Source organism: Lethenteron reissneri, chromosome 39 (genome assembly GCF_015708825.2).
Source record: "Lethenteron reissneri isolate LAM-NWPU_2019-01 chromosome 39, ASM1570882v1, whole genome shotgun sequence".
NCBI classification, from domain to species: Eukaryota; Metazoa; Chordata; class Hyperoartia; order Petromyzontiformes; family Petromyzontidae; genus Lethenteron; species Lethenteron reissneri.
In genome coordinates, this window is record NC_083817.1 from 9,671,213 (window position 1) to 9,698,194 (window position 26,982).

General features: G+C 51.7%; 1 protein-coding gene across 1 annotated transcript in view; it reads right to left on the bottom strand.

Annotated features, from left to right (window-relative positions):
* Positions 1-26,982, bottom strand: part of AGBL4 (AGBL carboxypeptidase 4) — a gene marked incomplete at its 5' end in the record, with an annotated part of 423,165 nt that overhangs the window by 173,694 nt on the left and 222,489 nt on the right. The window contains 1 exon segment of the mRNA XM_061567463.1: positions 25,532-25,626. Coding sequence (XP_061423447.1) covers positions 25,532-25,626 — 95 coding nt within the window.

Below are 26,982 nucleotides of genomic sequence, written 5' to 3' on the forward strand. Positions count from 1 at the left end.
GTATTGCAATCCATCACTCGAGATGTTGGGTTAGTGGATCACACACAGATGGAGCCACGATGTCATCTTGCAGTCGGCAAGTAGGGTTGCAAGTATGAGTTTGCAACGAACTAGCAGTGTATGCGTACCCTTCCTGCCAGTGTCTCCAGCTCCCCTCCCACGCGTACAAATAGCGCAATCAAGATTCGAAATGGCCAAGCATCCCAGGCAGGGAACTCTTTGAGAAAAGCGTTTTGAGGCTCTCAGCGAGGCCTTGCTGATTAAGCCAGAAAACGATTGTTCTCTCAGGCCCAGACGGCGCTGCGGCTACGCAGTGCTAAACTCGTCGTTAGAAATTGATGAGTTCAAATTCTGGTCCGTTGTTGACTCGGCGCATCACCATCATCATCATTCCTCCAGGGTAGACAAACTTCCTAGCGGTTTAGTCAACAGCAGTGGTTTACCCAGTTGAATTCCCATCAATGGACCGGCTACACTGGTGGTGATGAGCACTACCCAATTCCCATTGGAGATCCAGGACACATCTTTAGATTGAACCGGTAACACAGGATATGACCACCACTCAATTCCCATTGGAGTTCCAGGACATGTCTTCACGCTGCACCGGTAACACAGGAGGCCTCCTCCTACTGCACCAACCTGCACTGTGAACCAGCGTGGTCAGGGTACGGCCAAACAACCCCCAACACCCACAACGGCTGTTACATGAACCATACGCGCCGCGCGTGCAGGCACGACGCGGGGGCCTCCATCCAGCAGTGTATTGGTAAAGGGCTACGAATTGGCTGCCATGGTGGCCAGATGTTAACTACCATGCCTGGTATGCAGGAGATCGTGGGTTCGATCCCGACTGTGATGCCTGTATATTTGGAGTTTGCGTGTCTCTCTCTCTACTCCCCGTGGTCGTGTGACATTTTCTCTGGTCTTCCGGTTTTTCCCTCCACGTTAAGAAACATGCGTTTAGAGCATTTGGCTGCCATACATTCACACGTGATAAGCCACTTCGTTGAGCTGTCACTTGTGATAGCCAGGTCGCTTCTGAAAAAAAACATCTATAGAGCTCAGTGGGCCTTACCTGGTGAAATAAAAATAATTGCTTCAATTAATTGGTGTTATAATTCACAATTTGATCACGTTCATCATCACCGTGGCCTGCGCGGTGGATGATGCCAGATCTTCATCTGCCCGAGTCCTGTTTCTGTTTCGCTTTGTTGACCTTTGCAAGTAGCATACATTACGTAGCACCTTGTTTGTGTCACTCGTGTTAAATTCATGCGTACGCGGGAGGCACCCGACATCACCCTCGCAGCAGCAGCAGCGGCTTCTGACGAACCGTCGGAAGAAGTAGTTGGTCACTGCATCGCGGGCCTTCAGATGTGCGTCTGCGGCCGTCTGGAACGCTCTTCCTTCCGATATTAGGAAGACACTGGAGCTGTGCGCTTTGAAATCATCATAATATAGATTGACGAACTCGTTTCTTTAGAACTGCTTTTTGTGTTTCGTTTGTTGTTCTTCCACCGCACCTCCGATTAGCACGGTTGGCCATGTATGGTGTGAAAGAAGTTCAAATACAAAGACAAACATCTCTAGACGCCTTAATTGTGAATACAATGTAAAGTTAATTTATTTTATTCATCGATCGATCTGTGCCAGTGACTACCATGCCAATGATAAAGGGCATAGTTTTCAAATTCACAGATAAATATTAACATTGAAATACACTGTGTGTATTCTGTGCACAAAGACAACGACCCCCCGTATAGCCTTTACCAGACGGTCAAGGCGAGTGCTGTTAGCAAGCACTTATGAACGCCTGCACGGCACGCAAGGTAGGTGGGTGGCCAAGACAACACCCGGCTGCCTTTGTCTCCCCCGTGCTGATGTTCACACACCGCAGCAGGTACTCATTTCAGGGAGGCCCAGGACCGGTTCGAATATTTTCGCCACTACTATTATTGCCCGCGAGCTGGAATCCGAACTCGGGTCACCGGCGATAAATCACAGCACAACAAACCGCTACACTCCCGCTCTGCCCAATGCTGTGTGTATGTATGTGCGCACACGATCACACACGTATGCGCGTATATATATGCACAATAGCTCACTCTCAATCCTGTTAAACAGCTGACGCAGACGTGGGGGGGCGTAGGGGGGCTGAGAAAATGTTCTCGTAGCAGCATTATCTTGAATTACTGCAGAGCATGACACTCACGCATTAAATTATTTATTTACACTCTCGTCCTCTGCCCTTGTTTGTTTGTTGTTGTTGTTGTTGCTGCTGCGTCTGATGTGAGCGGTGACTGAGAGCTTATCAGTCAGCGGGACACAGAGAGCCAGAGACAGAGAGACGACGCCAGCGCGTGAACTCTGTGCGTTCCTGTGGGGGCCGACGTCCACCCCACCGCCCTCGCCGGGCAGGTGGGGCGCACCGTCCACCCCTTCCGCTCCCTCCTCCACCGCGTCAGTCGGCTCCAGTCGGGCCCCAGCCGACCACGTGATGGGGCCCCCCGCGCTAGCGCCCTCTCCGAGGGACATCCCTGCTGGCTCACAGCCGCACGGAGTTAACCCGCACACGCGCGCGTACACCGCAGCTAACGCGGCGGCGCGAACGCGCTCGCGCCTGCGGGCGGTTATGTCCTAACGCGCGCGCACACACCACGGCCAACGCCAACGCAGTCCGCAGCGCCACACCTGCGAGCGGTTACCTCGATGCGCGCTCGTGCTGTGGCTGGGCCCTCGCTCTCGCCGCGCGTCCGCCCACGTAGCGGCTCCACACGTAAATCACAGACACCACACCGATGCTCTGTGCTAACTTGTATTCACGGCGCAAACCCCGCACTGCATGGAAGGAATATTCTGCGAGCAGAGCCTGGCCTACTGCTGTCCAAGTCCCCAAATACTCACACGCCCTATCACGTACCTCGGCTGTACCCACGGCGTCGTGCGGACGCTGTGAGTGTCGGAGGGACGACGACGAAAGAGAACTTTACCTACCGCTGCCTCGTAGCGGCACTCGCTGGCGTCGCACGGAGGCTGCGAGCGGCTCGAGAAGGCAGGACGGCAGGGAGTCCGTCTTGGCGGCCAAGAAGTTGAAGACGAGATGTCAACTGAACGGTTTCAGGCTCCCCTCTTTATGCCCCCTGACTTAAGAAATCCAGGGTTACGTTGTCCCGCGTGGCCAATCGTGCACCTACCTGTGATACTCGCTCGTTTCCCTTCCCTTACACGGAGCTTTGCGACGGTTACTTCGGCGGCCTATTGTCTAACCACACGTACTCATTAATGTCAGACTCATCCCGTTTAATCTGGAAAGACGTCCGGCTGGCGAATACGCGCCCTGCTAGTGTGTACTCGGTCTGGGGCCAGGGGAGGTCGTAGCGCTGCGGTCCCCTGACCTCATAGTCTGCTCTGCTCACTTAATATTTCACCCCAGACCCCCTCCCCGATGTCGTGCGTGACTCATTGGGGCTGGCCCGGTGAACCTTTGTGCGCCCAGACAATTCTAAGCCAATTTTAGGGGCACCGCAATGTGACCTGTCCTGCGAGGGTCGGCCAATCTCCTGGCACCGGGAAACCGCGGGACTTTCCTCCTAGGGACCCTTTGGATGAAAACCCGTTGTGCCAGGCGATCCCCCGCCAGGACACTACGTGTATGCGCTGCGTGTGTGTGCGCTGCGTGTGTGTGCGTTGCGTGTGTGTGCGCTGCTGCGTGTGTGTGCGCTGTGTGTGTGTGCGCTCCGTGTGTGTGCGCTGCGTGTGTGTATGCTGCGTGTGTGTGCGCTGCGTGTGTGTGCGCTGCGTGTGTGTGCGCTGCGTGTGTGTGCACTGCGTGTGTGTGCGCTGTGTGTGTCCGCTGCTGCGTGTGCGCTGCGTGTGTGTGCGCTGTGTGTGTGCGCTGCGTGTGTGTGCGCTGCGTGTGTGTGTGCTGCGTGTGTTTGCACTGTGTGTGTGTGCGCTGCGTGTGTGTGCACTGTGTGTGTGTGCGCTGCGTGTGTGTGCGCTGCGTGTGTGTGCGCTGCGTGTGTGTGTGCTGCGTGTGTGTCCGCTGCGCGTGTGCGCTGCGTGTGTGTGCGCTGTGTGTGTGCGCTGCGTTTGTGTGTGCTTCGTGTGTGTGTGCTGCGTGCGTGTGCGCTGCGTTTGTGTGTGCTTCGTGTGTGTGTGTGTGCTGCGTGCGTGTGCGCTGCGTGCGTGTGCGCTGTGTGTGTGCGCTGCGTGTGTGTGCGCTGCGTGTGTGTGCGCTGCGTTTGTGTGTGCTTAGTGTGTGTGTGTGCTGCGTGCGTGTGCGGGAGACTGGCTGCCGCATCATCCACATGGGGTGTATAAAGTAGGTACTATTTTGCGAGAGGTGAGCAGTTTGGCTCGCGCGGTGACTGGGCCCCACGTCCTGAATATCATCCATCCATCACGAGCTCAGGGGCAACAGTTTCTGTCCTGTGCTCGGGGCGGGGGGGGGGGGTCCCAGTGGTGGCTTCTCTAGGATACACTGTCTCGCCACAGGAATGTGGAGTTTCCATCTCAGCAGGTACGAACCGACGCGTGTTTCGCGACGTCCCGCTCTCGGCAGTAAATAAAACGCAGCCGTGCGCGGGACCTTTCAAGATTGTCTCTTTCGTTTTTTATATTTTCTCTCTTGTCTCTCTCTTCCTGTGCCATCGTAGGAACATGAAGCTCACTGCTCAGTCTGAACCACGAGGGGGGGGGGGTGTATGGCGGGGTGGTGGGTGGTGGTGGTGGGGTGGTGGTGGGGGGTAGTGGTGGTGGGTCGTGGTGGTGAGGTAGTGGTGGTGGGTGGTGGAGGGTAGTGGTGGTTAGTGGTCGTGGGGGGTAGTAGTGGTGGGTGGTCGTGGGGGGGTAGTGGTGGTGGGTCGTGGTGGTGAGGTAGTGGTGGTGGGTGGTGGGGGGTAGTGGTGGTTAGTGGTCGTGGGGGGGTAGTGGTGGTGGGTGGTGGTGGGGGGGGTAGTGGTGGTGGGTGGTGGTGGGGTAGTGGTGGGTGGGGATGGGGTAGTAGTGGTGGGTGGTGGGGGGGTAGTGGTGGTGGGTGGTGGTGGGAGGGTAGTAGTGGTGGGTGGTGGTGGGGGGGTAGTGGTGGTGGGTGGTGGTGGTGGGGTAGTGGTGGTGGGTGGTGGTGGGGGGGTCGTAGAGGTGGGTGGTGGTGGGGGGTAGTGGTGGTGGGTGGTGGTGGGGGGGGTAGTGGTGGTGGGTGGTGGTGGTGGGGTAGTGATGGTGGGTGGTGGTGGGAGGTCGTGGTGGTAGGTGGTGGTGGGGGGTAGTGGTGGGTAGTGGTGGGGGGGTAGTGTTGGTGGGTGGTGGTGGGGGGGTAGTTTTGATGGGTGGTGGTGGGTAGTGGTGGGTGGTGGTGGTAGGGGGTGGTGGGTGGTGGTGGGGGGGTAGTGGTGGTGGGTGGTGGTGGTGGGCGGTGGTGGTAGTGGTGGGGGGTAGTGGTGGTGGGCGGTGGTGGTAGTGGTGGTGGGTGGTGGTGGGTGGTGGTGGTGGGCGGTGGTGGTAGTGGTGGGGGGTAGTGGTGGTGGTGGGTGGTGGGAGGCAGGAACCTGGCTCCGCTCGCTGCTGCCAATTCCGGTTTCGCCCCGCCAGCTCTGCCTAATGAAACGTCAGCCGGTAATGGTAGGAGCGAGATTGATGTCCGCGACTTCTCTCCCCTCGTTTATTCCGAGGCCTCCCCCGTCTCCGCCGGCACGAGGCTCGCGACTCTTCACAGCCCTGCCCACTCCCAAACCACTCACCCAGCACCCCCCCACCCGCTCTCCTCTCCCTCCACTCTCACCCCCCCACCCCCCCACGAGCCACATCCCAAATGCTGCCGCACGCTCGCGCAGCCTCCGTGAAGCATCGAGAGTCCGTTCATCTCCCCTCCCCACCCGCACCGCCCACCAGCCCTGCGGATCACGCACTCTGGGCCATGCACGCGACTCTGGCTGTGGGCGCGTCGCGTGTGTTGGGGGCAGCGGGGTTGGGAGTCGTGGGTAGCGCGCCACGCTGTGAAGCTGCTGAGCCGAGTTCGATTGCCTCAAATGAGTACCTGTTGCGGTGTGTAAACATCGCCACCGGGGGAGACAAAGGCGGCCGGGCGTGGTGCTGATCACCCGAGCCCTTCCTGTGTCGTGCCGGCCTTCATAGGTGCTCGCTAACAGCACTTGCCCCTACAGTCTGTTAAGGCTAAACGGGGGATCTTTGTCTTATCTTTGTACAGGGATGTGGCCTTCATAGATTCTCAGTTGCAGCGCTTACTCTCCACCACCCGACAGAGCCGATGGAATCGGTCTGTCACGTCATGGCCAAATATGCCAATGGATTTGGTGTATCGGTAAAATCGGATCAGGGAGGAGGTACAATGTTGAAGAGCGAGCATCTCCGAAAATGATTAGCACGGCTGGCTACGAACGGTTGCTAAAGAAGTTCAACACACGTACGTATCGCTGGAGATTACAACCACCACCATCACAATCATCATCATCCAGTGTGAAGAGAAGCTCTGGGCTCACGACAGCAGGGCTCTGGAACGTCCAACATGTGTGACATCCCGGTCGCTTTAAAACGTTCCGGTTTTGGCTGAAGAAGAGGAAAACGAGCACACAAATCAATTGTCGAATTTTCCTCAACGATGTGACAACTTAATTCGATCGGCTCGGTCAGGTGGTGTGAAGGGTGACAGCGAAGAATAAAATACAAGAATAAATAATCCACGTTGCGCCCGTGCGATCTAACCCAACACACACACACACAAAAACCCAAACGAATTGTGAGTCGCATTAATGGCCCTGAAAGCCTTCGTTATACAATTAAGTCTGGGAGAGGCCGCGCGGGGGGGGGGGGGGGCTGGAAGGGGGTTTCGGGTTTGTTTTTTGAGTGAGAGAAGCTGCCGCAGAGCAGCGGTTTGCGCACTGCGCTACAACCCTGCCCATCTGGGGTCCCCAACCCGTGCCTACTACAAAGACAAAAATCCCCCGTATAGCCTTCAACAGACTGCTGGGGCAAGTGCTGTTAAGCAGCACCCATGAAGGCGGCACGCCAACGCGAGGGGGTGGGTGGCCAGCCTACCACGCCCGGCCGCCTTTGTCTCCCGAGTGACGATGTTTACTACGCATCGCACCAGGTACTCAATTGAGGCTGAGTCGACCTAGGGGAGGCCGACGACCAGTTCAGATAATCGTCACTGGTGTTGGTGGCCGTGAGCGGGAATCGAACTCGGGTCGCTGGGTTCGTAGCGCAGTGCGCTAACCGTTGCACTACCGCTCCCCACTCTGTGCCTACGACGCACATGGGACCACCCCCAGAATATATCCTGCAGCCTCTTGCGAGTTAATCTTTACTTTATCGACCCCCGCGGACAGATGGCGATTGTGATGGCAGTGATGATTACGCTTCTGCTGATGGTGCTGGTGCTACTGCTGATGATGATGCTGATGATGATAACGTTGCTGCTGCTGCTGCTGACCCGCCCATATGGGATCGCTGACCCACCCACACTGGAGACATCTGTGAAAAAAAAGAGCTTCATAGCTCATCGGATTCCTCATCCTGTTGTCTAAGTAAAGACTGTGCTTCTGATCATTACAATGGGCTGGATTAAGCCAACCCCTTTAGCCGGGTGTTGAACTCGTATCCTCAACCCTACGGTGCCCTCCAGACAGAAGTAGATCCCAGCTGTATAATTGATAAATAATGCAAACTCCCCCCGTCCCCCCACCCGGAGACACCCCTCCCCCCCACCCCCCAGCAAAAACAAATCTGTCTCTCGTGAACCCATTAGGCGTGGGTGGGTGTTGCGAGCCAGCGGTGGAGCGGGGAGTCAGCTTGGCCGAGCGCTGATCTGTGCCCAGAATCACGACCCTGCCACACAAAGCCTTTGTCCAACGAGATCAATCGGAGATCGTTTCTGGTGCTGATCTTTCCTGAGACGCTGGGAAAAAGCTTATTGATTTTGGCGTGCCGTGATGGATATCCCACACGCTGCCCACTCTGTAGGTCTTTGCGAAACACAACACCAGGGATTATGAGAAAAATATGATGCGTCTGCCGGAATTCGCCCACCCCCCCCACCACCATCACCACCATCTCTCTCTCTCATCGCATCGCTCCCGCGGTTCGCTGAGGACACGCTGCACGCAGGCCCACGCTAGGGAGTGAGGACTCGCCGTTTGGAAACAATTAAACATTTATCACGCTCGCTTACAGCCGTGCCCACTCGCTTGTCTCTCTTATCTCTCTCCCTCCGGCCCTCTCCCTCCTCCTCCTCCACCACCACCTAACGCCACCGTCACTGCCCGTCTACGCCAACCGCCCATCAGCACCGCCGTTGCGCCGCCCTTCCGGCTGCTGCATGGAATAAAATCATCTGCCCACGCAGGCCCCCCCACCCCATCACCACCACCACCTCGTTCTGTAGAGGGGATGGAGAGAAGGAAAGAGCGTGGGATGATCGCTGTTGTGGTGCGTGCGGTGGTGCTGGCCATTGGCCATTCGGGCCCGCAGCAGAAATAAATGTGGGCCCCAACTCCACCACATTCCCCACACCCCCCTCCCACACTCCCCTCCCCCCATGAGAGATATAGAACGGATATATATTTTTTGCGAGATGAGAGAAGCAAAACAGACGGGACGGAGCGTGTGGTGAAATTAACTTGCGGAGATGGAGTTGCATGAGAGATGAGGGACCGCCGGACAAGCTCGAAATTAAGTCACACTTGTTAATTGTCGTTTTATGTTGACGAGGGGTTTCGTGTTCGATCTCTTTGGCTCACCAACAATGTGGTGTTGTTGTTGTTCAGAACCCCCCCCCCATCCCCCACCTTGAGCTGCTGAGTTTGCTTATGGCGAGTACGACCCCCTGGATGGGTGTGCTGAGGGGCATCCGTGACGGTCGTGTGGGACAACAGCGGGCTGGCACCCCTGTGAGTCTGGGTTCAGCCCCGGCGGTTTCAGCTGCCAGCTTCTCAAGAGTTGACGGGGGGGGGGGGGGGGTCTCAGGCCACCCAGTCAGAGATAATAATTTAATAATAAAACTACGTGCAATGGATTGTATTATTTAAACTCAATGTTGCCTAGCACCACTCTCAGAGCTAGGCTGTACACGTCTATGTTGCATCGTGGACACGCGAAGGACTGCCAATGCTGGCGGAGGGGGTTTCACTCGAGAGCTCTTTCGCAGTGTCCAGATATCTTGCCTTGCAAGCTCACTGTGGCGAACCCGTCTACACCACTGGGTGGACACAGGCGTGAGGGGAGCGGGGGGGAGCCGGGGGGTGTTGAACAAACTTGACCCATTGTTCCACTGCCGTGCCGGGAGATCAAACCGGTGACCTCCGCAATCAGTGTTTGTGCTGGAGTTATCCGACGAGCTATGAAGCGCTTTGTTCACAGACGTCGCATGTCCTGACCGCTGCGCCCCGTCTACTGAGCGGTGTTGAGTAACAAAGGTGGCCAACCAAAGTGATTTTAAAAGTCGCTCTGTGCTCCGCAGAGCCCATTTACAAGAAATGAACACCTCCGCTGGCAAGTAGCGGCAGCCTGTATTTCAATACGGACAGCTGCCCATGATTAAAATAGGCTTCCTAAGTGCGCCAAGTTGATGGACTCGGCCCGGTCACCGAATTGTCTGCACTAAAAACCCATTAGAGTGTATTACGCTTCGTCTTTGCACGCAAACGTGGCTCGTTCCATTTTCAAGAACTCCATTTCCCGCTGATTGATATGACATTTCTCACGGGGCACCAAGGCGCTTCTTCAGCACTGAAGCTAAGACCCGAGGCCCCTCTGTCGGTCACCTGCAGGACTAAGGCCTCCCCACGCCGTGTGTCGGTTGCAAGGGGGTTGTTTGACCATACTTCACCGCGCTGGTCAGTGCGGCCCGGCGAAAGCGGTCGAGAGCAGCGACCGGTTCGGATGTCAGTCACCCTCCAATGTGATGTCAGCCGTGGTCACGGGTCAAACTCAGGTGGCTAGGTTCGCAGCGCCGCTTGCGAACTGTTTCCACTAATTAAGTAAGCGCACGGTCCAGTACACGTACAGGGCACGGTGCACGTACAGCGCTTCCTTTCTAGATCCACTGCTGGATGAGAGCCTCTGTTGTAGGCGATGCGGGTTTGTGAAGACGGGTGGGGGGGGGGGGACATAGACGAGCGAGCACAGTGCAGTACAACAACAGATGTTGTTGCACTCTCCTGCATGCCCGCCACATAGTCCCAGTGACAGCCACCTGTGATAACGTGTGTGCGTGGACGATGGTAATATCCAGGCTCAGCACTCGCTTGGCTTTCGAGGCCCGGTGAGATTTGGGCACGTTCTGTGCGTGTGTGGATTCTGTGGCGGGCAATGGACGCCGCATTTCACCTTGAGTGTCCGTGCGGTGTTAACGATCGCTGTGCCTGCCTACGCTGTTAATCACGGCGTTACTATCGAGGACGGACCTCGGCTCTTAGATGGGGGTGAACTTTACACGGGCGTCAATTTTATACGCGAGTGAATTTTACACTGGAGTAAGTTTTACAATGCAGTGAATTTTACACTGGAGTGAATTTTACGCTGGAGTGAATTTTATACTGGAGTGATTTTTACAATGCAGTGAATTTTACACTGGAGTGAATTTTACACTGGAGTGAGTTTTACAATGCAGTGAATTTTACACTTCATGTGAGTTTTACAATGCAGTGAATTTTACGCTGAAGTGAATTTTATACTGGAGTGATTTTTACAATGCAGTGAATTTTACACTGGAGTTAATTTTACACTTCATGTGAGTTTTACAATGCAGTGAATTTTACACTTCATGTGAGTTTTACAATGCCGTGAATTTTACACTGGAGTGAATTTTACGCTGGAGTGAATTTTATACTGGAGTGATTTTTACAATGCAGTGAATTTTACACTGGAGTGAATTTTACGCTGGAGTGAATTTTATACTGGAGTGATTTTTACAATGCAGTGAATTTTACACTGGAGTGAATTTTACACTGGAGTGAGTTTTACAATGCAGTGAATTTTACACTTCATGTGAGTTTTACAATGCAGTGAATTTTACGCTGGAGTGAATTTTATACTGGAGTGATTTTTACAATGCAGTGAATTTTACACTGGAGTGAATTTTACACTTCATGTGAGTTTTACAATGCAGTGAATTTTACACTGGAGTGAATTTTAGACTGGAGTGAGTTTTACAATGCAGTGAATTTTACACTGGAGTTAATTTTACACTTCATGTGAGTTTTACAATGCAGTGAATTTTACACTTCATGTGAGTTTTACAATGCAGTGAATTTTACACTGGAGCGGATTTCGCACGCGAGTGCGTTTCCCGCAGCCAGAGCGCTCGTGAATAATTCACCGCTCGCACCACCAGCGGCGCGTTGTGCGCGAGCGCGTTCCGACAAGCAAAGAGACGCGCGTCACGTCTCTCTCTTTCCTTTCTGAGAGCGTATGTTGGCGTCGGCGTGACAAATCGACGATTCCAACGATGCAGTCACCACCTCGGGTGAAATACACTCGTCCCAGAAATTCGCGAGCTTCCTAATTAATGGCAGCGGTGCGGGCGTATTTTTGGGTCGGCGCTGAAACCGCAATGAACGTTGCAGCGGGTTTTTTTTTTGTGTGTGTGTCATGTTCACGGTGTTATTATTTTTATTTTTGTTTCTGCTTGTTTACACGGAAAGCATCATTTGAGTCTAAAGAATTATTTTTTTAAGAGGGTCCTGTTAAAGTTTCGGAGTCGGTGAAAAGGGGGGTGGGTGACACAATGTCTTTGTGTTTCCCACATAAGTAATTTGCGAGTAATTTAATTAAAAACTTTCAAACGTTGACAACGACGGCGGCACACAATGGGCCTAGTCACCTCGAATGACGGCAAAGGGGTCTTTGTCGTCTACTCTGGTGACAACGTCCGCGTGCGTTTTTCTCCGATCCCTCCGGCTTTCCCCTCTCCACATTTAGAGTCGATGTGCATTCAAAGCATTTGTCTGCTGCTATACATGTCCACGTGATAAGCCACTTCGTTGAGCTATCGTTTGTGATCGCCAGGTCGCTTCTGAAAACGAGCTAGATAGCTCAGTGGGACCTTACCGGGTAAAGTAAAAAAAATGGTTAAGTTAGTATTTACCAGGGCGGTATGCCGGATTTAATCCGCAAACCTTTGCGAATGCGCTACCGCTGGTCCATGACGCGGCGAGGGTCGTGATTTTAATTTCCCGTAACTCTGTAACCGTGCTGTATTTAGTTTGCGCTATGTTCAGCGTTGTATCATTGTGTGCGTGTGTGTGCTTTGCCGTACGTCCAGTACAAATAAAGGTGATCGTACGCACCTTAACGTTCTTCAGCTGCAGTTCACTGGACGTAAACCTGCCATAAATCTGCGATGGTTATAGCGCACATGCCGTCAGTTACACGATGAATAATCCACTACGAGACCGATTATGTCGTATAACTACCGTGCGGTCAATTACTCCAAAAACAACTTTTGGACACGCGCTATTTTTTTACAGGCAAAGCACTTTTTTTTTGATCTCCTTATTTTTAATTCTTGAAATGTGTTTTTGAAATACGTGACCGGGATAGATATGCAAAATCAATCGAACGACGATGATCACATTACTACTCGTTGGTTCTTTCGGTAAAGTCACGTAGAAAGAAAATTTATTAAATAATAGAAAACGACGTTTCGATTGCAACACCAGCAATCGTCATCAGGTAGAAAACAAACCTAGTGAACTTAGAAATATAATGCAATACAACACAGAGAGTCGGCTAAAGCAACAGTCAACACCCTATCGGGTTGATTACGTTCTTGCAAAGATTGCTAAATTTGAGAGTCAGACAAAACACAGACACGGAGACACACAGACAGACACACAAGCAGAGAGAGACAACACAGAGACACACAGAGATACACACAACATAGACACACAGAAAAACAACGCCTCATGTGTCGAGGCCTTAAATAGAGAGAGAGGGGGTTGGGGCAGAAAGAGAGGGGGGGGAGTAGAGAAATTAGCATGTCAATGAGAGAGTTGTGTGGAAATCAAACCCCGTAGCGGCCGGGGGAGAGAAAGAGCAAATGGACCTATACAAGCCTGGTAAATTTTAGAGAGAGAAATAGGAAGTTTGAGAAAACAAACTTAGTAAAATTGTGTAAATGTAATGCAATGCAACACAGAGAGTCGGTTAAAACGCAGTTAACGCATGGCCTGGTCGAATACGATCTTCCAAAGATTGCAGTCACGAAAGCTTCAAATCAAAGATGATCACATTATTGATTTTTTTTTCTCCAAACGGACGATACAATTATCGTGGGTCTTCTACGGCGCGACATACAACACATCGTAGTCTCGCAGCCTCACCAGACCGTGCGCACGCCGCGTGCATCGCGATCAAGTGTCAATTTCACGTTCCTACGGTGGGTGCCACTTATAACAAAGTTACAGCCACCGCGAATCTTGCTGCCACATTGACCTCCATGTATTGCCAGTCACGACCGCCTAATTCGTTGACAAAACCCAGTTTGACACAGCGAGGTTCCTCTGTGTATCTGCATGTTGAACTTCTTTCGCACCGTACGTAGCCGATTGTGCTCTTCGTGTGCGTGTGCAGCCATCGCTATACATCCTGCCGTGTGGCTCAGCGGGAGAACGAGCGCCTCGCACTCACCACCGCTCCCCAAAGACAAAGCCACCCCGTATAGCCTTCACAGGCTGTTGGGGCAAGTGCTGTTTGCGAGCACCATATGAAGGCCGGGACTATGGCACATGAGGGGGTGGGTGGCCAGCACCACGCCCGGCGGCCTTTGTCTACCCAGTGGCGATGTTTTTACACACTGCACCAGGTACTCATTTGAGGCTGAGTCGACCTAGGGGAGACCCAGGACCGGTTCAGATACTCGTCACCGGTGTTGGTTGTCTGCCCGTGAGCGGGAATCGAACTCGGGTCGCCGGGTTAGTAGCGGCAGCGTGCTAACCGCTGCACCACCACTCCCCAAGACGAAATCAAATCGTTGCATGGAACGAGAGAGGACGCTGGATGGATGTATGGAGGGGGAAGAGGAGAAGCAGGAGGTGGAAGACTTCAGGGCCGCATGTGGCGAGTGCGCTGGCGTGAACACGTGGGGGTTAGGGGACATTGGGAGGTGTTGATGTCTCGCCGAGACGTCAATCATTCCCCTCAATCCGAAGCTACAGCGGAAAGAAGAGCCTCAGGCTCAAGGGCACGCCAATTGGCCGTGCACAGTTAAACGGTGTCGCTGCGAGGTTCTTTTTTGTATTCTTCCATAGATATTGGGCACGTGCATTTGCGTCCTCTCTCTCTCTGTCCGTATATGCACAGATATGGCAGGACGGAATTTATCCGGATTATTACGCAAACTTTTGGAACCTGTAATTGAAAGCAACAGTTGTGGGTGCGTTTTTTTTTAAATCCAGTACGCGTGTGTGTGTGAGAGACTGGTTCTGGGATTCTCCTCGGTCGACTCTGCCGTAAGTGAGTACGTGGTGCTGTGTATGTCACTGTATGTATGTTCAACTTCTTTCGCATCGAATGTAGCCAACCGTGCTAATCGCTGTTGTGTAAACATCGCCACTAGGGAGACAAAGGCGGCCGGGCGTGGTGCTGGTCACCCACCCCCTCGAGTGCCTTGCCGGCCTTCATGGATGCTCGCTAACAGCACTTGCTCCAACAGTCCGTTAAGGCCACACGGGGGAATCTTAGTTTTTTTTTGCGTGAGTGACCAAATTTTGCATAACTTTATTGACGTCGAGCACACATATGGGATGCGTCGTACTTTCAGGAGCGTCTTATAAGTCAGAGGAGATGGTGTCTGACATACGTTGTGGTAGAGTAGGGCAACGTACCCTCTCCACACTCTCAAGGGGCCTCTGTAGAGATGTCTTGAGTGGACGCCTTTCCTATAAACACCGCATCGCGCTTTCAGATGCGCAAACGAAGTTCAACATACACACGAGGATAACTCACCGCCCAGGGTTTTTACAACGGGATGCATTCACGAAATCTGAAATCAATGTAACAACATTGTGAGACCATGGATTGAGTCTGCCTGCGGATTGCATCCAGCCACGTCGAGATATCAGCGTCACCCCCTGGTCTGTCGCTCATCTTTCACCGCATCGCGCGGTTTAAGACGCGCTTCTGCGGCCGTCTGGAACGCTCTTCCTTCCGATATTAGGAAGCCACTTGGATCTATGCGCTTTTAAATCATCATCTAGATGGAAAACTAATTTCTTACCGACTGCTTTTTGTGTTTAGTTTGTTGTCCTTCCACCACACCCTTGATTAGCACAGTTGGCCATGTATGGTGTGAAAGAAGTTCAAACACAAAGAGAAACATACAAACATCTCTAGACGCCTTGTACACGGCCTCTTGATATGCTCCTGCATTCAGATGCTTTACACATTCAAATTTACGACAACTATCATAATATGTCATAACTATTATTTGTGAAACTAGATTCGAAGCTTTCGTGACTGCAGGAATTACTCTTTGGTTCTTTCGGTAATAATTTTTGATTTTATTTTCTACGTGACTTTACCGAAATAACCAAAGAGTATTAATTGTGAATAAAATGTAAAGTTAATTTGTTTTATTTATCGATCGATCTGTGCCAGTGACTACCATGACAATGCTCAAGGGCATAGTTTTAAAATTCACAGATAAATACAGCTGTTTGCGTTCAGTTTGGTGTCCTTCCCCGCACCTCCGGTTAGCGCGGTTGGCTACGTACGGAGCGAAAGAAGTTCAGCATTACATTCATAGTGGACGTTATCGAGTGGACCGAGGTCAGGATGGGGAGCATCGCGAGAGCCAGTGTCTCGCAGGCAGAATTGGCACACCACACATCGAGCCCCGAACCCAACGCTGACCCCGATCGATGGAGGGGCACAGAATGTAGGGAGAGGTAAAGGCGCAGCCATGCAATTTCCATCCTCACGCCACTGCTGGCGGAAGGCCCCCCTCCCCACGAGAGGGGAGCTCAGAGAGAGCTCCCTGCTGAACTTCTCTGGAGGAGGGGAGCTCGGCCTGCTCTTCCGCACAGTCCAAGAAGTCGTGGAGGGGGTGGGAACGCCCACGCATGACCCCACACCACCTGCTCATCAACTGACCTGTGGCGGACAGAGGGAGGAGCGATTCGAGAAAAATGCCCCTCCCCCTCATCCCCATTGTTTCAACTAAAACTAACAAAAAATGTGTTATTTTACGAGGTATGGGCCAACTGAGCTATGTAGTTATTTTTCAGAAGCGACCTGGCGATCACAGATCATAGCTCAACGAAGTGGCTTATCACGTGGAAATGTACAGCAGGCAAACACTCTAAAGGGACGTTGACTCTAAACGTGCAGGGAAAGCCGGAAGACCTGGAGAAAAGTCCGCGCGACCACGGGGAGAGAGACATTCAAACTCCAAATATACAGCAGCAGGCGTCAGGGTGGTGATCGAATCCACGACCTCCTGCATACCAGGCGAGGTAGTTAACATCTCCTGGCCACCGTGGTTCCCCTGCCGCCCCGGGAGATGGAGTCTAACCGGCGGCCTCTGCATTGCAAGTCCGGTGTCACCACGTGTGCTTGCAAAAGTGATTATTTTATAAATTAACTTCCTGAAGGCTCTTCTGACATGCCCTGTCGTTCATTCCCGATGGAGGTTGCAATGGCTATAATAAGCAGTCGGCAAAACGCGAGATGGACAACGTTTTCTAAGTTCGTGTTGATGTCCGGCAAAGGTTTGCCGCGCGATGGCGATTCGACGACGCAATATCCCCCCTTGTCGTCGGCAACCCGATGCCTGATGAAAGGCTTGCAGAGGCCTTCATCCAGCAGTGGATATATCGTGGCTGCTGCTGACGATGATGATTCATTCACTTATTCGCGGCACGCCCTCGGATGACTTTTCACGTCATTCACCCTCAGCCCCTTGTCAATCAGCGCATTGCCGGAGGAAGGCCACATCGCCATCGTCAGTCACGGGGTTTTTTCTTTGTTTGTTGTGACCATACTTCACCACGCACTGTGCTACGCTGGTGGTGTGGTCCGTGAAAACTGCCCGCTGCTGTCCTGGTTGTGTTAATCCAGGCCTGGCGGTCATTTCTACCGTCTAACTGGGGGGGGGGAGGGGTTGGAATAAAATCCCATATTTTTCGGGAGAGTGATCATCAAAGTTATTAACCCAATAGCGAGAAACATTCATAGCGACGCCAGTTATCAAGGTGGTGGAATCATGCCGAATGACCGGCACCTGCATTCGATAATCCCATTACGGCAAAGCGACGTCGATAATTCATCAGAACTGATCATCATTAGCCACGGTCAATCCACTGCTGGACGAAAACCTCGCCAGGTTGCTGCCACCTCTCGCGATCCCACAACGCCTTGCACGCGAGCGAATTCCATATTCCGTTGCTCCATCTCCTCGGCGCGCGTGCTCTGGGATGCGTCATAATTAGGCTTGAGTTGATGAGTTAATGATGACGTCACCCTGCTGCTGCTCTATATAAGAACGGGAGACAGCAGAGCCTCACCATTCTGGCGAATTGCCCGATGATGCTGGTTGCAATTACCAGCGAAACGTCGTACTCAAATTGTAAATGTTGTGGCTTCAACACAACGGTGGGCTAAAGCAGTGAACTATTTGTCTTTGTCAACGTGACACATTTTTACTGATTGGCCGTGTTGGGTGGTGGAGGGTTACGACACATTTATAAATAAACGCGATCTAAACCCAAAAACGTTGATTATGAATAATTAGGCTTGTTCTCTGTGTTTCTTTCCCTCCTCCTCCTCCTCCTCCAAAAAACGAGATTGTTTCGTCTTCCCACTCCTTACGGACCTTCCACGCAGCGCGTGCAATTAACCGCCGGGCTCGTGAAGCGAATGATCACTCCCAACCCCTTTGCGCTTCTGCGTTCCATCTGGCCTCAAAGTCGCCGTGACTTTGGAGCTTGCAGCCGAGCAGCGCACGCCCGGTCCAGCACTTCGCGTGCGATGAACAGCAACAAGCGACAAGCAACACGCCCAACGGTTTGGTCAACGCTGCAGCGTGACCTTGCTAGAAAGGGGCGTGGTGGGGAGGGGGTGGGGGCACGACGCGGTCAATGTGTGAGACAAACTTGAAGCGAGCATTAAGCGACGAGCGCGATGAGTGGTGGCTCGCTCTGCTCGTGTCTGTCCACTCACGTCTGTCCACTCGCCCCAACGCGACGGGGCTGGCTTTGGTGTTGCACCTCTGAATCTCTGAAGTAGTCCAGTGGCTTGGAAGTGGGTATGGGGCGGGAGGCGGCAAGGGGGTTGATGGATAGTGATGAGATGGAACATTTAGCTTTAACGTCACAGTCGCTACGTGGGTGAGCTACGGTCCGTGCTGCAGCGAGGCCGCTTCGGATGCGCGTCGACTCTGCTGCGCGTAGCTCCGGTCGGCGTGGGCTCCCGGTGCAATGGGTGACACCGGGAGGCCTCACGACAAAGCCGCCCTCGCCCCCTCCCTTCCCTTAGAGCCGGCGCCTGAGAAGCCGTCTCGCAGTTGCACCGCCTGCACACTCGAAGGCCGCTACCGCCGCCGCGATGGAGGACGGGGGACCCCGACTCGTCGTTGGGCGAGTCCCGATCACCCCCCACGCTGAGTGGCGATTTGAGTCGCCGCTGCGCCTTGTGATGCGACACAAAAACAAGCGACACGCGGCGAGTGTCGGCGGAGGTTTCTCACTGACGGCAGCAAACGATGGCAGCCGTGAGCGTTAGAAATAAAAAATAAAACCCATAATCCTGGAGCAGGAGATTCGTGCTGGATGCGGCAGTCACGTTTGCAAATGTGATTTGTTACTTTGATCCTCACCTGCTGTGTGTAGCGATAGTCCAATGTCAATGTGGCAGCTTATTGAGGGAGTACGTATGTGCGGTGTTATCTTGGTGTGGTCTGGGATGGCTTTTTGTTGTTGTTGATTTTGCTGCCTTGCTAACTTTTGATACATCAAAGTGAAACATTATTATATTTTTATATTTAGTGACTTGCTCACCTTTTTTTTCTCTATTTTTCACGACTATCATATTATTGTGTATTGTTTACTGCTGTAACTTACTGACCCGCCCATACCGGACATCTCATCAGATTCTTCCAGTCTAAATAAATATTCTGATTCTGATTTTGTTTCATAGGTTACGCTCTGCTGATGAGCATCAGAAAGTTGAAATCGGTCCAGGGTTTGTTGCAGAAGACCGATCCGCGAAGCATTTTGATTGATGGATTTGTGTTCTTGTAATCAATGATTCGCAATCCACCAACACAAAGCATGATGATTTTGAAATATCTCAAGGTGAAGTATTTTATGTTGTTGAATTTAGGACATGCACGAATCTCTATACAACCCATTAACATTTGTCCCCAAAGTGTTGCTATCACTGGCATGAAGCCGTGCTAACTGATGCGCACTCATACATTCATGGTTTCACAGATGTCGAAACCTTTGACACACATTTGCATATGCGTGTGCATGCGTGCATGCGTGCATGCGTGCGCATGATTTTAGTAGGGAGCGGTAGTGCAATGGTGAGCGCACTGTGCTATGAACCTGGCGACCCAAGTTTTATTCCCGTGCACGGCCAACATCAGTGAAAATTATCTGAATCGGTCCTGGGCCTCGCCTAGGTCAACTCAGCCTCAAATGAGTACCTGGTGCGGTGTGTAAAATCATCGCCACTGGGAGACAAAGGCGGCCGGGCGTGGTGCTGGCCACCCATCCCCTCGTGTGCCGTAGCGGCCTTCATAGGTGTTCACAAACAGCACTTAACCCCAACAGTCTGTTAAGGCTATACAGGGGATCTTTGTCTTTGTATTATTATGTGACTGAGCTGAGGCCATCAACCCGCCACATGCCGGCTTAAGACCTCAATATCATCACAATTGGTTGGAGACTGGAACACAAAACACGATTTCTTAGCCATGCCAGCTCAGTGAACTGACGAGGTATTAGGCACCTTCCTAACATGAAGGGCGACATCCCAACCGTGTGTGGCCCGAGATGAAAGTTGTTCACCACCAGCTGGTATAAGTGCGTAAAAATCACAGCCTTTGCCCAGGCCAATGTTACAATAAGCTGAAATCTCAGCGTGGAGAATACGAGGATAATGCACGCTCACCGTGGATCGGATACTGCCCATGTGTATTGGTCAACACACTGGACTTGTAATCCAGAGACAGCGGTTGGAGTCATCCCGGGAAAGTTGCAACAACGATGCAAGCTTCTCAAATCCCTCCACCGCTATCCTGCCCGATGTATAAATGGGTGACACCACAGTTGGTTGATCAGTGGTGGGCTAAACTGTGGGTACTGCCACCTTTTTCAAGATGTCTGACCATACTCTTTGTTTCGTTCGGTAAAGTCACGTAGGTATCAAAATAAAATAAATTAAATCACGACGCATCGCTTGCAACACACGCAATCATCATCAGGTGGGAAAACCACAGCAAGAAAATATTTGTTTTACTGAAGTGGGAGAGAGGTGCCGTGGTAAGAGGTTATTTAGGTAAAAGAGGGGGGAGGGGCAAGAAAGGGGGGTAGGGGGAGGGGAGCGTTGCGTGATCAGCATGGAAGAGAGGGGCTCTCTGAGAACTTCCTCTATTGGAGGCCTTTCCGCCAGCATTGGTACAGCCAAGAAATTGCAGGGCTGCGGCTTTATCTTTTATACTTGTCGCACAGGCAGAGCAGAATAAAGGAGAGCGTGGTTACCTGAGCGGGTAAAGAGAAGAGTGCTCACTCTGAGCATCCGACTCCAAAGGGAAGAAATCTCGCCAAGGATCATTTGGTGACGAGGATTGACGGAGGTGCAGATGAGCAAATAAATTAGGGCATGGTATTGATGTATTAGAATAATAATCATCTCCAGCGCTCTGTCAATATACAGCAGAATGGGGGATCCCCACGTCGTGTTCGTCACGCAGAGTTGTTTGTCCATACTTCACCATGCCGGTCAGCGTGGGTTGGTGGAGGTCGAGGGGTCGGGCCCGGCTTGATGTTCGCCGTGACAGGGAATCTAAGCGTGGGTCGCCGGTTCAGAGCGCAGCGCGCTATAACCACTGTGCCACCGCTCCATGATTTGATGCATTGTTCATTCCTGTAATTGTTCTCGCGTATTGTTTCCAGATTGTTTATGGGCAATCAGTAGCAATGCATAACGATTGGCATGACGTGGCAGTCAGTCAGCAGTGGATAGAGGATGATGGTTATTAAAACGGTGATGAGCAATGAGTAATTAAATACCTGATGATGATGATAACACAAGCATGGTCACGATTATGATGTCATTCTACCATCTGTTACAATAATGGCTTTTAAGATCATTCATGACGGCGATGCTGATAATGATGACGAGTTTGATACAGGCGACGAGGACAAGAAGCATCACCGCGTGATCATACCCGGTGATCTGACGCTGATGTAATAACTGAATTATGATTTCACCTTGATGATGATGATGATGGCTTGGATGATTATGACGATAAGGATATTGATTATAATGCATTTTACAATGATCATGAAGTGGAGGAGTTTATGACGACGATGATTGATGGCTTTGGTGGGGATTTGTTTAACGATGGCGGTGATGATGCTTACGCATCCATCCCCAGCAATGGGGGTCTGCGTTTAAATTCAAGAACCGATTCCTTGCGGTCCCCGTGCTTCCCGTCACATCTGCATTATCTCTCATTTTGTGTGGCTTATTCAGTGTTGTCGTCCTCTGTGGTATCATGTATGGCGAGCATCACACTCAAATCAACGCATTCTTATTACGAATATGAGCCAGGAATGTGTGTCACGCGCGTGACGTCACTCCACGTGAGGCCCACCCCACCCCCGCGTGACGTCACTCCACATGAGGCCCACCCCCCCGCGTGACGTCACTCCACATGAGGCCCACTCCCCGCGTGACGTCACTCCGCATGAGGCCCACTCCCCGTCATTAATATTCACGAGTGGGTGAGATTTTTACACCGACGCAGAGGAAGGTCGTGCAAAATTAAATAATTTATTACGCAAAGTCGCTTAAAATATGACGTCTCTTTACAGAAAGTGACGGTAAAATATAAATCTACGCTGCACAGTGATACATTCGTACGTGACGTCACTGCAAAAGAGCCCCCCCCCCCCCTTCGTTAATGTTCATGTCCGCATGGAAATTTACACTAGTGCACTCCACATGCCGCACCCCTCCCCTCATTAATAATCATGAGCGGGTGACGTCACTCCACATACCGCACCCCTTCACAATTACCATTAACGGGTGACGTCACTTCACATGGGGCAACACCCCCCCCCCCCCCTCATTAATAATCATGAGCTGAAGAATTTTTCTATTGAATATTTCAGATTTACTGCAATATCCTGCCGTCCTTGGACGGGCAAACAAGCTAGTAAGTCTATGAGTTATACTGATAGAAACCTCCTGGTTACACCAGCCCATAGGGGATTATTGTGGCCGTCGTGCAGGGAGGGGCTGGGTGGGGAGGGAGGGGCTGGGTGGGAGGGGAGGGTGAGGAGGGGCTGGGTGGGGAGGGGAGGGGCTGGGTGGAGAGGGAGGGGAGGGGCTGGGTGGGGAGGGTGGGGAGGGGCTGGGTGGGGATGGTGGGGTGGGGCTGGGTGGGGGGTGGGAGGGGTGGGGCTGGGTGGGGAGGGGCTGGTCACCCCGTGGTGCCCTTATAAAACTCAACGTTTAACATACTCACGCCGGCTTGTGCCCGCCCTCACAGTCGGGCATATTTGCGGAATACACCACGCCGCCGTTGATCCTGGCCATTGACGGAGCAACCCAACGTTCCTACCACCTCCCTCCGCAGGAATGTGTTGTGTTCTCTCTCTGCCTACTCCTGTCTTTTTCTCTCTCTGTCTCTCTCTCACTCGTGCCCGCTTGGTCTCTGCTCCCTGGGTCACAGAAGGCGATCGTCACGGTCACGTGAGCGCGCGCGACCGTCATTCGGAGGATGACGCTCCGACAGTCGTTGGCATCTTGGCGTCGTTTTGTCGAACACAAAACAAGTCTGACGATGACCATGCCGACGGTGCGTGGTAGACGCAGACGAACGCTACAACAATTCGACGCGCAGGCTTTCGCGACCCATATTATTTTCAGATTAACATGTAAGACCCCAAAACAGGAAGACTTCATCACAATTCTGGCAAATCGCCTGATGAAGCTGGTTGTAACCACGAGCGAAACGTCGCGGTTCACGAACTGTAAATGTTGCGTGTTTAAGCTCCAACACAACCCGGTGGTGCTGAACTCGCAACTAATTTGTACGTTTTGTTCACCTGACAAACCTTAGGGGCCGTCCATAAATGACGTCACGTGATTTTGGACGATTTTTGTCCCCCCCCCCCCCCTTTGTCACACGGCGTCACAAAAAGTCAGACCCCCCCCCCTCAAATATGACATCACAAAGCTCTGCCCCCCCCCCAAAAACATGCTTCAAATCGCTTTAAACTATTGTCATTGTAGTGCGTATTTAATGTGGCGCTGCACTCTGATGTTGTAGGAGAAAACATTTATTAAAAGTCTAGTTAATTAAGTAGAACGTGTTGTCTATATTTATTTAAAGTTGCGCATTTTGATGTGACGTCACATTTATCACCCCCCCCCCCCCCCCCTAGTCACACATCGTCACAAATGTCTGCCCCCCCCCCCCCCCCGGACGGCTCCTTACTAAATGGCTGCGCCGTGTGATGGTGGGTTAACGACACATCTTTTTTTTTTACATCGACGCGATCTAACCCAACCGTAATGCCGTGACAATCGACGCACCAAATCCTCTCCCAGCAACAATTCCCCCTTGTGCCGAGCTCGGCTCCACCCTGGCAAGCGGCGTCGCGGCAAGGAACGTCCGGGCTGAGACGGACCAACCACCGAATGTGTGGCGAGCATCAGACTCAGGCCAAATGGACCTTTCCCAAATGGGGAATATGCGGGCGGGGGGGGGGGGCGAGCCAAACGCCAGCTGCACTTGGCTTTCTTTGTTGTTGTTAACGGGATCGCTCCGTACGAGAGTATTCATTAAAACGTCCGAGGAGTCGGTGCAAATGAGCCTGCGTGTGGATTAGCATAAGGGAAGGGTTTATGTTGCTGTGTGTGCGTGCACGAGCAAACTGCGGAGCAGTGGTGCGATGGTTCGTGTGCTGCTGCTGTTGCTATGAAGCTGCTCATCCAGGTACAATTCCTGGAAGCGTTGTTCACTGCAGGGGTTTGCTCTTTAATCTTCCAATGACTTCCAACGCATGAGCTCTTTCCATCTGTCCGTACATAACGTGGATCACTTTAATTCTCGCGAAGCTAATCTCGTATGAACGAAACTTTGGAAAACTGGCCACATTTATCAAAGAGTTTTGCTCAAACTTTGCAAACTTAACCCACCAATGAAAAGAACAACAGTATTGGCTGCTCTGCGTTTCCACGCGACGATTAACCACTTACATTTCGATTTAAAGCTTTCGTGACTGCAGGGATTCATCTTCTTGGTTATTTCGGTAAAGTCACGTAACTTTACCGAAATAACCAAAAAGATTAACCACTTTGTTGAGCTACCATTCGCGGCCAGGTCGCTTCTGAAAAACAGCTGTATGGCTCAGTGGGCCTCACCTGGCAAACTAAAATAGTGAATCGTAGTAGTTAAGTGACTGTGTGTGTGTCTGAGAGATTGCTGGGAATTATCATCCGCTACTCTCCTTAGTTGAACTGCGTGAAGGCCCATCGTGAGTCATTGTTTATGGCCCTTATAACATGTAACCGTGTGGGAGAGCTCATTGAAAGGCATTTATTGATGTATTTAGCCATGTGGGAGCTTGTAGAGTGATTAACCACCAAATTGTTAGTTTTTTTTTTCTTCATTTCAAGCTTGTAAGACAATTGGTAACGTGACTGGAAGGTGTTACCTACACCTCTGGGCCTCCCCTAGGTCAGCTCAGCCTTAACGTTAACACCTCGTGCAATGTGTTACTGCTCGCGGTGGAGAGAGAAAGGTGGCCATGCCTGGCGCTGGCAACAGCTCCGCTTTCATGTTCATAGTTTATAGTTTAGTTCAGGGGTTCTTAACCTGGGGTGCACGCTGCATCCGCTGGGGGTGCGAGATGCCCTTTCTGGGGGTGCGAGACGTGGCCAGGTTTCTTTAGAAGGTGAATCATCGACAACACAAACTAAGCACGGACACGTAAGTACAACTACTTTGTTTCATCAAACCTGTGCATTTATTATCATTGTCAACATTTTTTTTTACGATTGAGAACCAAAGGGTTGCATGCTGCAGTAAAGGTTTAGAACCACTGGTTTAGTTTCATGTGCCGTGCCAGCCTAACAGAGCTCGCAGATGCAATACAATCTGTGCGACTGAATTGGGGTACGTTGATCTGTTTGGGCTCCCAAAATCTCCTTTGCCATGAGAATGAATAATACCATTTTTGCGACATCGACAAACCGGGGTAAATTAAACAGACACGGGAGTGAACTGGTGTGGTGGTGGGAGTCGTCGCAGCAGTTAGTTCGCACTCACCATTGCGGGCGACTGGTGGACTTGACAACCGGCGTCATCCCGTCTCTGTACAGGCTCCTGGTCTTGCTGAAGTTCACGAGGTTGAAAATCGCGCGCTGCGCTCACAACAGCATTCAAGTGTGTGGGGGGGGGGGGCACGAAACGTCAGTAAAGTACCGCCATCAAGTTCCATTCGCAAAATAAACTTTCTTCGGTGAACATGTCGGTCGCAATGAAAAGTGTTCTCCATGACCAAACGAGCGTTGGCATTGACCCACATCAGCATCAATCATCACCACCATCCACCACTACCAGCAGCACCAAGGACCTGCACGTTGACAGCCCTTGGACCAGTGGTGTAAATTACACGTTTCCATGGCTTTGACAGTTGATGTTCACCGCACTGTTTCGTCCGTTGTATGTATGTTGAACCTCTTTCGCACCGTACGTAGCTAACCCTCGCTAATCAGAGATGCGGGGTAAGGACGATAAAACTAAACGCAAACAATAGTTCTACAGAATGAGTTGTCAATATAGACGATTTAATAGTGGACAGCTCCAGTGGCTTCCCAATATCGGAAGAGCGTTCCAGACGGCCAAAGAAGCGCATCTGAAAGCGCCACGCGTGACCACGTGTGGAGCACGTGGCACTCCTGCACATGGTAAGATAAAAAAATATATAATTGTTTTATTTGTATATTTTAAAGTTCTTTGATTACCTTTCCTATACTTTGCACTCATATCGTGTTGTTGTGTATTTGTTGTTGTTGACACGTTCTGACCCCATGCCCCTAGTGGACATCTGTGCAAAAAGAGCTTCATAGCTCATCGGATTTCTCCAGCCTAAAGAAATATTCTGAATCTGAACTGCACACACGTGACACTGCCAGTCACTCTGCGGCATCGTCTACGCACGAACTTGTTCGCCCAGTCGCCTTTGTCTCACCGGCGCTGATGGTGACAATCGGGACTGAGGCCCAGAGGAGGCCCAGAACCGATGTAGATGTCGCCCGCCACGGGTGTTAGTCGTGGTCAGAAATTGGAACTCAGAAGGTCGGGAGCACAGGGTAGTGTGCCTACCACGACATCACCACTTGCAACAGCGCACACAACACAAACAAAACACACACACACAACACACACAAAACACACACACAACACACATAACACACAACACACTAACAACACACATACCACACACAACACACACACAACACACGCAATACACACACAACACATACAAACACATACACAACACACACAAACACACAAATAACACACACACAACACACACACAACACACAGACACACACAACACACACACCACAGAAACACACACAACACACACATACAAACCACATGCACAACACACACACAACACACACAACACACAGCACACACAACACACACATAGGCCGTTGAGGCGTGCATTGTTAGCAAGCCCGACCGTGGCCAGCACCAGTGGAAAGTGA